General features: G+C 36.5%; 1 protein-coding gene across 1 annotated transcript in view; it reads left to right on the forward strand.

The window, feature by feature from the left end:
* LOC110103452 overlaps positions 1–14160 on the forward strand; it is a 30305-nt gene extending 16145 nt beyond the window's left edge. Inside the window, exons 7-11 of the mRNA XM_028700146.1 lie at positions 10982–11068; positions 11211–11362; positions 11444–11688; positions 12481–13563; positions 13699–14160. Coding sequence (XP_028555979.1) covers positions 10982–11068; positions 11211–11362; positions 11444–11688; positions 12481–13563; positions 13699–13829 — 1698 coding nt within the window. The 3' untranslated portion in view covers positions 13830–14160. The remainder of the gene's footprint in view (positions 1–10981; positions 11069–11210; positions 11363–11443; positions 11689–12480; positions 13564–13698) is intronic.
* The last annotated feature ends 326 nt before the right edge of the window (positions 14161–14486 follow it).

Raw genomic sequence — 14486 nt, forward strand, 5'->3', positions numbered from 1 at the left:
TATGGACTTATAATAAAAAAAAAATACAAAAAATTTAATACTTATTTATATAGCACCCTTGTTCAAATGATATCAAAACATATACATAAAAATATATATTTTTACTTAAAAGAAATAAATATTAACCATTTTTTTATATAATTTAATGATTTAGTTATTACATATGTAATTATAGATTAAAAAATTAATTACAAATTAAGTCCAAAAATAAGGCCGTAATAATTTTTTTTTATAAATGAAATACTCACTTTCCACGTTTGATTAGTTAAAAATACTTTCTTTGATTACGCAACTAATAATGACCTTACAAATCTGAAGGCTGCAGCCGTCTTAACTAACTGGCTATTGAGGACTTTTTCACAATGAAGCCAATGAATTAAAGGTGAAAGCTTGCAAGTTGTTAACAAAGATAGTTAGAAAGAAAGCAATTACAAGTTGTGATCTTAATTAGCTGACAAAATGGCTAAGTTAACCTAATTTTGACTAATCAAAACTAGGGATTTTAAGTAACTTTGACTAGTAAAAAGAAAAAAGAACATGATCCACACCGCCTTTTATATTTATTTATTTTTGTTCTTTTTAATACACTATGAAAAATTGAGAGAATTTGTATAGATCTCGCTCTCTCTTGTCCGTGCTCACTTTACGCTCTATTATCTGCTCTTTGTCTCAAGCCCAACTCTCAGTTGTTGTAATAGCCCGTATTTTGATATTGACAAATAATTTTTTTAGGAATTATTATAAGTTGAAATCATAAATTGTCTTTGTCATAACATAGATATTGTAGTTCTTTAATTACGCCAACTTTTTCATAATTTTTTAGTGTTATTGCAAATCCTTTAGAAATTGACACATATTGTAAGTAAAAGTGTGGGTTTTTGGACCGTGAGTGTTTGTTTTGCAAACCGATTTCACAAGAATTTTCTTAATAAATTTTGTTATTTTATGAATATTTTTCTATAAATTTTGAAATTTCAAAATGATTTATATGAATTTTATGCTAAAAATTGAATAAGTTATATAATTATATTAATATTTATTTATGAATATCTTAAACCACTTAATATAATTTAATAAAATACATTCCTAATTCCTAAAATCAGCTAGCAGAGATGGAATTAGGGAATTTAGAGAGAAAAATAGGAGAAAGAGAAAATATAATTTAAGATTTGGAGGCATTGAATGATTTTCGTTCGTTGACCCTGTTGAGAGATTTGCTCATCTCATTGTAATGAATCATTATCCTATTTCTATTTTCAATAATTTGGTATATTGAAAAATTTTTCAATCAAATTTGTATTTCCGTTACAAAAAAATGTGGATAACTTTGTATTGGTAAAACTTTCACTTCATAATTTTTTTAGATGTTATAGAAATTAAGATTTTGAACATTTTGAGTATTTATTTGAGATATTTTTGTAGGATAATGTTAAAAAAATAATGATTTTTACCAATTTAAAATTTTTATTTTAACATCTAAAAATAATGTTTTAATTCAATTAAATCTTCAAAATATTTTTATATATAATCCATGATAATTTAGTTAATTTTTGAAAATATAAATTTATGCTCAGTATATATTTACCGTTAGGATATCTTGAAACTTTTTGAATTAAACCTAATTATATTTTATTTACTATAATATAGTATGATTGAATAATAACTGATCAATATTTCTTTTATAATATTATGTATGTGTGTATAAAAGACTATTAAATACTAGTTGACATATTGGTTGGAGATTAATTGACCTATATAACATGATAGGCTGATGAGCTTTTCTTTAAATATTATGATTGGGTGTTATCTTCTACTGATGCAATGATGCAATGGTTGAGAGTTATAAAGAGTCATTACTTTTCCGACGAGCAAAGTGTCACGACTATGTTTATTGAGCCAACAATTACCGACTATCAATTACTTATTTTTGGAAAATATTGTGATAGCTAGAACTTCGTACTTATTTAGTGTGATTACTTAAATACATGTTATTGAGGTATTATATATTTTTATTACTGCACTGATTTATTGTTACTGCATGGATTTATTGATGATACTGCACTATTTTACTATTCTTGCCACTAATTTTATTGTTACTCATACAGACACCAATACTGCTTAATACTATTGATTCACTGTAGTGATACTGAGTATGTGACATATTAAACACATGATATACTGAGCATGTGATTAAGATATTGATGTGATACATATAAATAATAACTTAATAATATTTGTATATTATTATAGGATTTTATTGCATTGATATGATTCTAACAATCTTTATTGACGCTTTGATTTTACCTCTTTATATATTTTCTTTACTGATTGATGGTACTAATACAAAGACTGCTTTATTTCTGGTTTATTAGTTTTCCCATTGTATTATTTTGTTGGCTTCCGTACCGTACTATATTACTTCTACTGCATGTAAATTTTACTGCTTTTATACATATTCAATGATCATATGAATGCTACTGTTATGATTTGATCACTAACATGTATATTGCTCCTTTACTGTATTTTGAGTTCAATTTTAGATTTTGGTGACGTGCTGAATTTTTTGCTTATTATATATGGTTTAAATATTTCAGGTCAGAATAGAGGATCAAGAGTGCGAGGCTGCTCAAGATTCTTCAGGTTTAATTTTAGCTTATTTATTTTTATCAATAGTTATTCTTTTGTACTTAGGGTAGAATAGATATATTATAATTATATAGATCATGAGTCGTGTACATAATTTTTGGGAAAGGAATACAGATGTCTATATTCATGTTTTGATCGATAGTTTTATTTTCATTGGTATTTATATTGATAAAAATTAGGTAGCTCTAGCTGTATAAATTAAAAAGATAAAATAATAATCCTTTCAAATTAGATGCTAGGGTGTGACAACCATAATGCTGGTTCCAAAGAGCCGCAGTGCTCAGCTTTAGCTCTATTTCCAAGTTAAGACTACAATGTGGCCGGGCTACATCCAACTATATTGTTGTTGTACGATAGTGCAGAAATTTTTTTTTGGTGATAAGCCTTCCAAATCCCAAGTAGGGAAAGGCCCCCTTGGGTTAGCTTGATCGGCATAATTGAAGTATGAGTCAACAATAAAACCCGATTGATCGACACAATTAGAATCAACATATAACTAATTGTTCTAAAGTTTGCTTGGTTGTTGAATTTTGTTACAAATGCATCTCAATTCTGTTGCTATTTTTTAGACTTGACATAACTTCATCACAAAATCATTAAAAAAATGAAAAATGATATAGAGAGCTTCAATTTTTACTCACTACTAATTAAAACACATTACAATTTTAATCAAAATTGTGTGTGTGTATATATATATATCCTTCTATCAACACCAGCCCCATGTTCAATCCTTAACCCGGAATGCTCGAATTATTCACAATCCTATTTACCCACACATAGTTCATCTCATTGGAAAAGCTAGTTCCAGCTTCGGGAAAGTTTCTTTTCCTCTACACGTTGGGTGGTAGGAAGGCCTTGAAAAGAGAATCAAAGGACAAGGGGAACCTTCCATATGTAAAGGGATTTGGTTCCCATTTGGACATATGGAGTGATAAGAGCCTTGTGATTTTCCTTGTGATCTTGATTTTGACTTGAGGTTTGGTATTGCAGCTTTGTTTTGAGTTAGCAGTTGTCTTGAACAATTTTTGAAAAATGCCTATTACCGGCGGTTATAACCGGCTGTTTATAGACCGCCGGTGTCGCCGGCGGTTTGATCGCCGGTTTTAATTACCGGCGGCCTACCGATGGGTTTGGTACGTTAAGCCGTCGGTACTAGAGATGGTCCATAAACCGCCGGACATCAATATGAACCGGCGGTTTAACGGCGGCCGTGACCGCCGTTGATAAGTTATTTTGTACCGGTGGTCCGGACCGCCGGAAAACCGCCGGTAAATGCCCTAATACGACCAGACCCGCAACTCACATTTCATTCTTACTCTTTCCTTCTCTCTCATTTCGGTCGCTCTGCCTCGCCTCCGCTCGTCCGACCGCTACCGACGAAGCTTCTCCGACCGCCGTCGATGAAGCTTCTCCGACCGCCTCCGACGAAGCTTCTCTGACCGCCGACCAGATGAGGGAGAGGGAGAGAGAGAGAACAAGAGAGATAGATAGATAGCAAGTGTTAGAGAGAGCGAGAGATCGAGAGGGAGAGAGAGAAAAGAGAGGGAGAGGGAGAGAGAAAAGAGAGGGAGAGTGAAAAGAGAGTGAGAGAAAAGATAGATAGCAAGTGTTACCGGTTTGGCCGCCGGTAACTTCGATACCGGACGGCTTAACTTAAGTCGCCGGTAACTCCCTTAAACCGCCGGTAATATACCGGTGGTTACCGACGGCTTTCGTCGGTTATCCGTTGAAAACCCAGCGGTGTATGCTGCCGGTACTACCGTCGGCCTTGACTGCCGGCGGCAAAGCTGGCCGTGAGTTACTTAATGAAGGGTTGATTCATTTGAGTATTACTATTTTTCTATATTTCTTTATTAAATGGCAGCATTGGTATAATACTATTGTGGCATCTATGGGTCCGACCAGTTCGAGGATTTTTCATTCTAATTATTTTTTGGTGATTTATATATTAATTTCCTTGATGGCCTCAATGGGAAATAACATTGATTGACCCAACAGTCTGCATTCTTAGGCTTTGTTTGGGAGACTTTCTTACTGCTTCTTGAAGCAGCTTTATAGTGCAAAGATTTAATTTTTTTGTACTAAAAAATTGTTTTAAGAAGCAATAAAAAAGCCGTCCCAAACGAAGCCTTAATCTCTATTTTTTAAATCCCTTTTCGTTTGTATTTTTTCTCTATGCGGTTATTACTAATTCCTCCACTATTATTATTATGTATAAGCAAGGCTGGTGCATTCATTTAAGCATGAATGAGTATGGGTTTAGATTTGAGTGGCATTGGGGTTTTAATCTTGATGGTTGCTATGGTGTTTTCTTCCTGAGCTAGATTTTGCTGGTGGTTTCCTACTCTCTGTGCATAGTTTATTGTCTTACTGATTACTGGTGCTGGATTTTGTTATTTTTAGTCTGCTCCTTCAGCTTTCAACATGTTCTATTGTTTCTTGGTCAGCTCTTACAGTATTGGTTGTGGAGTTATATATTTGGAGCTGATACATTGGGTTTCCACTTACTTTATGCATGTGTTGTTGTCGTATGCTATTATGTTGATATATCGTCAAAAAGTTATCTTGATCGGGCACTAATCTCGAGGCAAAATTAAGACGGAAACTTCAAAAATTAAATTCGGGATCACCCAAACTTTGATTTCAGCAAACTTACAGTCAAACTGAGCGTCTCGAAAATACAAACCCAACGACACCAAATTAGACTCAATCCGAGCCTAAATGAGCCCAAATCAAGGACCCGAAGCGCTGTTGGAAGCTTTGCACCACTGTTTGAGTTACCAAACGGTTTCCAAATATGACGAGCTTATATTCAAATCGAGCGGCTTGAGGAGACGAATCCAACGAGCCCAAGATCACTGAATTCCAAAATCATTAATGCCTGACGGCTATTAGAATCTTTGCACCACTGTTTTAGTTACCAAACGGTTTCCAAATATGACGAGCTTATAGTCGAATCGAGCGGCTCGACGAGACGAATCCAACGAGCCCAAGATCACTGAATTCCAAAATCATTAAGGCCTCCAAATGCATGACGAACGGTCCATGATCAAGTGGTTCAATATTGGCCGTCCATCAAACCACTCTCCATTTACCCTTGATCTCTCACCTATTTACGGGCCATGCCACTCCATAAAATCTATAAATAGACCCCTCATTTCTCTTGAAAGGAGACCCAAGCAAGAAGAGAAGAAGAGAATAGAAGGAAGAAGAGAAGGAAGAGAAGGAAGAAGCTCCTTCTCGACCACCGCCGGAACCTCCTCGAACCACCGCAGGATCCTCGTTGAACCACCGCCGGAGCCTCGCCGGACAACCGCCGGAGCCTCTTCGGACCACCACCTGAGGCCCTCACCCTCATCGGACCACTGCTGGAGCCTCGCCGAACCACAGCCGGAGCCTCGCCAGACCAGAAGAGAAGAGAAGGAAGAGAAGGAAGAAGCTCCTCCTCGACCTCCGCCGGAACCTCGTCGAACCACCGTAGGAGCCTCGCCGGACCACCGTAGGAGCCTCTCCGGACCACCGCTGGAGCCTCATCGGACCACCGCCTGAGCCTCGTCGGACCACCACATGAGGCCCTCACCCTCGTCGGACCACCGCGGAGCCTCGTCGGACCATCGCGGAGCCTTGTCAGACCACCACCTGAGGCCCTCACCCTCGCCGGACCACCTCGGAAGCATCGTCACACCACCGCCGGACCACCACCGGAGCCTCGCCGGACCACCACCTGAGGCTCACCTTCGCTAGAGGCCCTCACCTTCACTAGAGCCCTCACCTTCGCCAGAGGCCCTCACTTTCGCTAGAGGCCCTCATCTTCGCCAGAGGCCCTCGCATTCGCCAGACCACCATCTCAGGCCCTCACCTTCGTTAGAGGCCCTCACATTCGTCGGAGGCCCTCACCTTCGTCAGAGGTCGTCACCTTCGTCAAACCATCACCTAAGGCCCGAAGTGCCAGACCATCACCTGACACCCGGACTTTTATCGTACAGTTGTTATTTGTAATCTGATCACCCTCGGAGGTGAATCAGCCCATTGTAACTGACTTAAATTCTAGTGGAATCATTTTCAACTGGGCTAGGCCTCGTGGTTTTTCCCCTTTCAAGGGTTTTCCACATAAAAAATCTTGTGTTCTCTGTGTGTGAGCTGGATATTCGTGTAAAGCTAAGATGTATAGTTAAAACTCTATCGCCGCGTATATTCTAGCCCACAACATATATCATTATGGGAATGTTGGATGGGTTGCAGTTCTCATTTAATGCTTCTAACATGTTTGAAGTGCTTAATTAAAGAATAGAACTATTATGTTCTATTCCTATTTGCATAATGAATTATACTTCAAACCAAGCAAACATTGGGTAAGATTTATATTATTTGCATCTAAATGTACATACAATATGCATCTAAGTGTGTCCTTAAATGCTCAATATGTAGATAATTGATTGAACATTGCTTTAACTTCTATGTTGACTGGATAAAGCTTACTCTTGTTTTAACATATCACTGCTAAATCCTTCATAATTGTGTGTGTGTGTGTGTGTGTGTGTATATATACACACTATAAATGTGCAACATAAAAGGCATATGTGCACCTATGAAGCCATTCATACACTTCATCATTTGACCCTTCCCGAACAACGACTCTACTTATGTGCGTGCTCATATTATAAGTGGAGATGGGACATATGCAGATCCTCAAAAGTTATAAGTTGTTGCTAAATGAGTAAGGTCTACTAAGTTATCAAAGGTGTGTACTTTCTTGGTATGACAAGTTACTACAACATGTTTGTCAAGAATTTTTCTCAAAATATAATTTTTTTCATAAGAAGACTTAGGCTAGCTTGGTTTGAGATGGCTCTCTTAATGCATCTTAAAGCAGCTTTTAGCATACAAATTTTAATTTTTGTACTAGAAAGTTGCTTTAAGAAGCATTAAAAAAGCCGTCCCAAACAAGTCTTTAGAAAGCAATCTCATTTGAGTGAAAATTAGAATTTGAATAGCTATTTGAGACCACCACCCTCATTGATTATGCCATATGAATCTACAAATTTATAGGGCTAAGTGATGCATCATTGAAGGGCAAGCTGTGTACTTTAGTGCAAAATGATAAGATAGTTGAGGTTTTATATTATCCTTTAAGTGATTGCATGGTAGGTTGAAAATAAGAAACAAATCGTCAACTATTGATGTGTTGATTATACTTTGAAGAGGATTAAATTCTCTTGAGTTGGATGGAAATTTACCTTCAAATTTATAAATATAATGCTTCCACCATTTTGACTCTGAAGTTTATCGATTGTTAGGTTAGCATGTTTATATGTATTTGACTTTATCATGCTTCATTTTTTTTTTCTAGATCATTTGATATATGGCGATGTAACCTTTAATGTATTTTAGAAAATTTTGTAATTTCTTCCTTACGAATGAAAATAAAAAATTTTATCTTAAAAAGGAAAGGAAAAAGCTTATAAATAGTTGATTTCTTGATTATGACTTGGCAAATTAAGGGGACTGCAGGATAGTTGATGATTTTCAATAGAAAAATCTACCAATTTTTTTTTTGAAATATGCTAATAAACAAAATTTTCAATGGATTTCAGATAGATTTAAAACCGTCACTAAAATGCTAGTAGGAAAAACTTTTCATCGAAAACATTTCCAGTGAAAATTTCGTTGAAAATACTGTCGGAAAATGTTTGCCACAAATAATTTGAGCTATAAGTTTTCCATCGATTATTTTGCAAGGGAATTACATTCCAGTGAAAATTCCACCAATTTCGTGCTAAAAAATTCATTCGTCAAAAACATTCATTGAAAATTCTAATTTTTTCTATAGTGAGACAAGGCATACACCTTTCGACCTCCATTTAATGTAAATATAGCAGTGAAGTCGTTAAAGATCAATGCTTTTAAAACAACTTAAGATTATAGAATTAGCCCTCAAGACTTAATCATAATATTCAATATAGCCCAGGTAAAATCTCAAATTATCACTATTGACCTATGTTGAGATCATGATGCCTCCATTAGGGTTCCTCTTGCCCCACCTACTCAGAATATTTTCATGACTATTCATATATTTTATACATAAATGATCAACTTATAATAATTTTATTAATATTATTATCAACTTTGAATTCTCTTTTCATATTCCAAATGACCTTTAGAATTTAGAGATAAGGATTCAATATAGATGAAAATCAATAAATAATTATAATTATTTAAAAAATAAAAAATATATGATACTAAATTATTAAATAATATATCATTTTTTAAAAAAGTATTATAAATAAATATTTGAATTAAGAAATTATGTATGGTAAAGGCTTATATCTAACAAAAATTATAAATTTCAATGCAATATTGCTGAAAATAGAATTTTCTTTTTGAAAAAAATTATAAAAAAAATTCCTTTATGATGTTTTGCCAAAAAAGAATGATATTGACATTTCAACTTTTCAATTTATCATATAAAGCTTATTTTTCCCTTCCTGCACGTAACAATAGAAGCGTTGAAAATTAATTAATTACTTAATTAATATTTTTTTGACAATTACGGCTATATATTTCTATGGGTATCTGACTTAGACATATTTGGCTATGGAAGACTTTTCCTTGTTAGGAACTAATAAAGGTGTAAGCTTTCAAATTAGAGAATAATTAATACATACAATAAATAAAAGAATAGTACTTAGTGCATAACTTTTATTTGGTTAAGACGCCTGACGTAGCTTTACGTTTGGACGCCAGTGAAATAGTGCCACGTTTTCTAACTTTTTACCGCGCGGCCCGACGACCTGACCCGGAACGGACCCGATATTGCTTGGTATTGCTCGGTATTGCTAGGTATTTGTCGATTTTGCTCGGCAATAACGAGAAATACCATTCTGTGAAGACCAATACCTAGCAATACTGAGTTTTTCTAGGTATTGCTCGGTATTGCTCCGTATTGGCCTTGACAGAGCGGTATTTCTTGTTATTGCCAAGCAATACCGAGCAATAGGCGAACATAACAATCCAGGGTTCCGTCCCGGGTCGGGTTATCGGGCCGCGCGGTAAAGAGTAAGAACACGTGGCGACATATTATTGGCGTCCGAACGTAGAGCAACGTTAGGTCACCTGACCTAATAATTGTTCCTGACTTAGACATATTTGGCTATAGAAAACTTTTCCTTGTTAGGAACTAATAAAGGTGTAAGCTTGCAAATTAGAGAATAATTAATACATAAAATAAATAAAAGAATAGTACTTCGTGCATTATAATACATAAATTTTATTATTTCACATGTGTTGATCTTGTGTTGAATTTCTTAGATTGATAAATTACTACTCATTATTAGTCATATAATATGAAAAAAAAAATTACATAAAGATATTTTGGCTTACATTGCATCAGAATGAGCTTAAGAGCCTTTGAATTTACATTGAGATTTGTGCAGTTCATGATATCATATATAAACACTAATCTCGATGCAAACCCTAAAGCTCTTAAGCCCATCTTGATGCAATTTACATCAAGATATTCTTACTTGAATTTGTTTTCCATCTAGAATGAGATAAAGATATTATGTTAACCTAGAAGTCTAAAAAATCATTAAATTTGCTTTAAGACCAGTACCGCTAACTACGAAGAATTTATATTTCACTAATCTCAAAGCAAATCCAACACTTTGTAAGCCCATCCTAACATAAGTTATATCACATATTTTTTCATTGTATATGTATATACATATAAATATCTATGTACATATTTATATATAAATGCACCAACTATAATCCACTATATATATCCATATTTACACCAAAATTCTTCTTCACGGGAATACCATTAACTGTGTACTTTGTATACAAACCATCCACACCTTTGACCAGCACCTCTTCAGAAGAATAACTTCACCTTACAGATTATTCAAACATTACAGAAAATATCATTTGTGAGAGCTCTACCTCGCTAATCCAGTTTTTGACAAATCAAAACAAGTCATTTCTTTAAACTTTGATACCCTGAAAAGATTAAAAAAAAAAAAAAGCAAGCAAGCAGTGGAAGAACACAAGTGCGTTTGAATAAGCTGAATTAATTGCAGGCTTGAAAGATATCAAACCGTGGATGAATTGAATGGGATTCTTTGACCATGTTGTTCTTTCTCATTAAAGTTCTTATCTTTCAACATCCACATGACTAATATGGATCCACTATATAATCTCCATCACCCCCTTACTTTCAATCCTTGAGGACTTCATCATAACTATAACACCATACTAATAGTCCTCTGTCTCTCTCTCTCTCTCTCTCTCTCTCTCTCTCTCTCTCTCTCTCTCTCTCTCTCTAGCTCTCTCTCTCTCTATGAGGTTTGCTGGCTTTCTTTTGCTGTTTGGGCTGCTGGTTTGGCAAGCATGGGGTGATCCTATTCAACAATACGACTTTAACGTAAGCTGATTATGGAAACTCTGCGTGTTATACTGTTTGTGTTGCATGCATGCAGTGCTAAGGCTTCATAAGCTAACACTTTTATCATTTTCATGTGTGGTAGAATATAAGCTTACTGGTGTTCTATGTGGCTGTATTTTAGATTCAAGAGACTTTCTACACACGTTTATGCCAAACAAAGAAGATTTTAACGGTAAATGGTCAGTTTCCTGGGCCAACATTAATTGTTCAGAAGGGGGACACCATCTTGGTCAATGTTCACAACCAAGCTGATTACAACATTACTATTCACTGGTATGATTGAACCACTTTACTCTTATAATAATCTCTTAATCTTTAGCTAAGGAGAAGTTAAAATGTTTTGGTTATTGTTAGGCATGGATTGGTCCAGCCTAGAAACCCATGGTCTGATGGTCCAGCGTATATCACGCAATGTCCGATTCAACCTGGTGCTTCCTTTACATACCAACTGATATTCAGTGAAGAAGAAGGCACGATATGGTGGCATGCCCACATCGATTGGGATCGGGCTACTGTCCATGGTGCCATCATCATTCACCCGCAGAGCAACGCTACCTTCCCATTCCCAACCCCCCAGGAGGAGATTCCCATCATACTAGGTATGCAAACAATTTTTTTTTGTGAATTTTGATATTTGATTGTCAATTTGAAAAATGAAAATAGGGGGATGATGTTAATTTGAAAAATGAAAATAGGGGGATGATGTTATTTGAATAGGTAAGATTTGAGTGCTAGGCATATAGGGGTATTAATAAATGACTCAAATCTAACTAAAAAAAATGAAAGTTTAACTCTACTCAATTACTATTTTGATCGGGTTTAAATTATAGGCCTCGTTATTATTTAAGTTGAGCTCAAGTTGTTTAGAATTACACGAAATCAATTCAGAATTGACTAAACTACTATTTGAGTTCAGGCCATTGAATCAGGTCATATTCATACTAATGGGTCATGATAATCCAAAAACTCACCTGATCTATATAAATAAAAACACTTTGATTATTCAACTCCAAATTTACCTCATTACTATTCATGAATGGGTTAGGCAGGTCTCATAAAGTTAATTATGTTAAACAGGTTATATATATGTAATTGGCTCCTGTTAACCCAAAAAGTTTATGATTCGTATAGCAAACATGTTAGACGAGTCAAGTTCGGGCTTGGCAAGTTCGATTTGATTCAAATTCAAACTCATTTATTTTTTCCTTTATAATCAACAGATCATATTCGAGTTAAACATGTCCAAGTCGGGTTAACCCAAGTTCAAACAAAAATCAAACCCGAATGAAAACCCTAAATGGTATCTAATTGCCCCTTTTCTAAAAAAAATAAATAAAAATAAAAAAAATCACTTTGATTATGCATTCATTGACATCTTCGTCATTCCACAGGCGAGTGGTGGAAAGGCAACGTGAGCCAAGTCATCGCCGACGCCCTCCGAACAGGCGGCGCCCCCAACATCTCCGACGCCTACACCATCAACGGCCAGCCGGGCGATCTCTACCCCTGCTCCCAACCCAACACCTTCATCGCTAACGTGGAGTACAGCAAAACCTACCTCCTCCGCCTGATCAACGCCGCCATGAACAACGAACTCTTCTTCTCCATCGCCAACCACCCCCTCACCGTCGTCGCCAAAGACGCCAGCTACCTCAAGCCCTTCCCCACCGACTTCATCATGATCGCCCCCGGCCAAACCATCGACGTCCTCTTCGTCGCAAACAACTCCAATGGCGGCCGATACTACATGGCCGCGCACAACTACGCTAGCGCCGAGGGAGTTCCTAACGACACCACGACCACCACAGCCATTCTTCAGTATAATTTCGGCAATCTGAATCTCACCCCTGCTTTCCCTTCCACCACTCTGCCTAATCACACCGATAACGCTGCAGCAACCGAATTCGTCTCACGCCTGCGCTCTCTGGGAACGACAGAATACCCGGTTAACGTCCCCCAAGCCATAGACCAGCGTTTGCGCATCACGGTGGCGGTGAATTTGCTTCCTTGCGAGCCGGGAAGGACGTGCTCGGGACCCAACGACGACCGGTTCGCGGCGAGTCTCAACAACCAGAGCTTTGTGCTTCCGTCTATAGATGTGTTGGACGCATATTACAAGAATATAAGCGGGGTGTACGGGAAGGGGTTTCCGGCGGAGCCTCCGCTGATTTTCAATTTCACAGGCGAAAACTTGCCTGGATATCTTCTGTTTCCGAGGAGGGCGACGGAGGTGAGGGTGGTGGAGTACAACACAAGCGTGGAGATAGTGTTTCAGGGGACGACTTTGCTGGCTGCGGAGAATCATCCGCTGCATCTCCATGGGTTTAGCTTCTATGTGGTCGGAAGAGGATTTGGGAACTTTGATGAGGAGAAGGATCCGTTGAACTATAATCTTGTTGATCCGCCTTATGAGAATACCGTTGGAGTTACGAGGAGCGGCTGGGTGGCGCTTCGCTTCTGGGCCAGGAATCCAGGTAAATCTTTTGAACAATTTAGCTTAACTATTTGACTTATTAGCAGAAGGATTAGTGAACCATTAAGATTAACTATGTCATTAGTACTTCTGCTTTCTGCGTTCTGAAAGCACTTTTTGACTGGTTTCGCCACAGGAGTTTGGTTCATGCACTGCCATTTGGATCAACATACAAGCTGGGGAATGGAGACTGTGCTGATAGTTAAAAATGGTACTGGCCCGAATGAACAGTTGCTGCCGCCGCCGTCAGACATGCCACCATGTTGAGAGAAATTACTACGTGCGGAGTTCAGATTATTCGGATTAGTGCGGATATGTACAAATTGTGTATTTACTCTGTATTTACTATGTACCCTCATAAATTCTGGAAAGATCTTACGTCCAGACTCCGCACGTAATAATCTCTCCCATGCTGAAGTAGATACACATATCCATGGATTTGATTGCTGATGAAGAATAATTGATACAGTTGATAGTTTGAATAAGATAAGATTGATGTTCTAATAGTTACAAAATAATTACTACAGCTGATGCTTATGTATTTTTATGTATGATTTGTTTTTATTCTTATTGATGTATGATCATTGATGGATGACGATTGATTCAGTAAATTATATTTTGTATAAAGTATTGGGAAGATTACTATCGGTTCTTTCTACTGCTGATATAGGATTTTACAGTGAAGTTTTCTTGCAGGAATTGAGGTATTTCTTGGCAATGTTACTACTATTTTCTATGAAGTTCGACCAAGTTTTTCAAGAACTAGGGATTTTGTAGGTTTGATCTTTTCTCATGGTACCTAGAAATTTCTCTGATTAATGTAAATTTTGATGCAAACTTATAGATTTTAAAGCATGTAAGTATTTAAATTAGAAATTGTTATAATTTATTTTGAAATCATGTATATATATATAGCCTAAAAAG

Source organism: Dendrobium catenatum, unplaced genomic scaffold, assembly GCF_001605985.2.
Source record: "Dendrobium catenatum unplaced genomic scaffold, ASM160598v2 fragScaff_scaffold_1456, whole genome shotgun sequence".
In the NCBI taxonomy this organism is placed as follows: Eukaryota; Viridiplantae; Streptophyta; class Magnoliopsida; order Asparagales; family Orchidaceae; genus Dendrobium; species Dendrobium catenatum.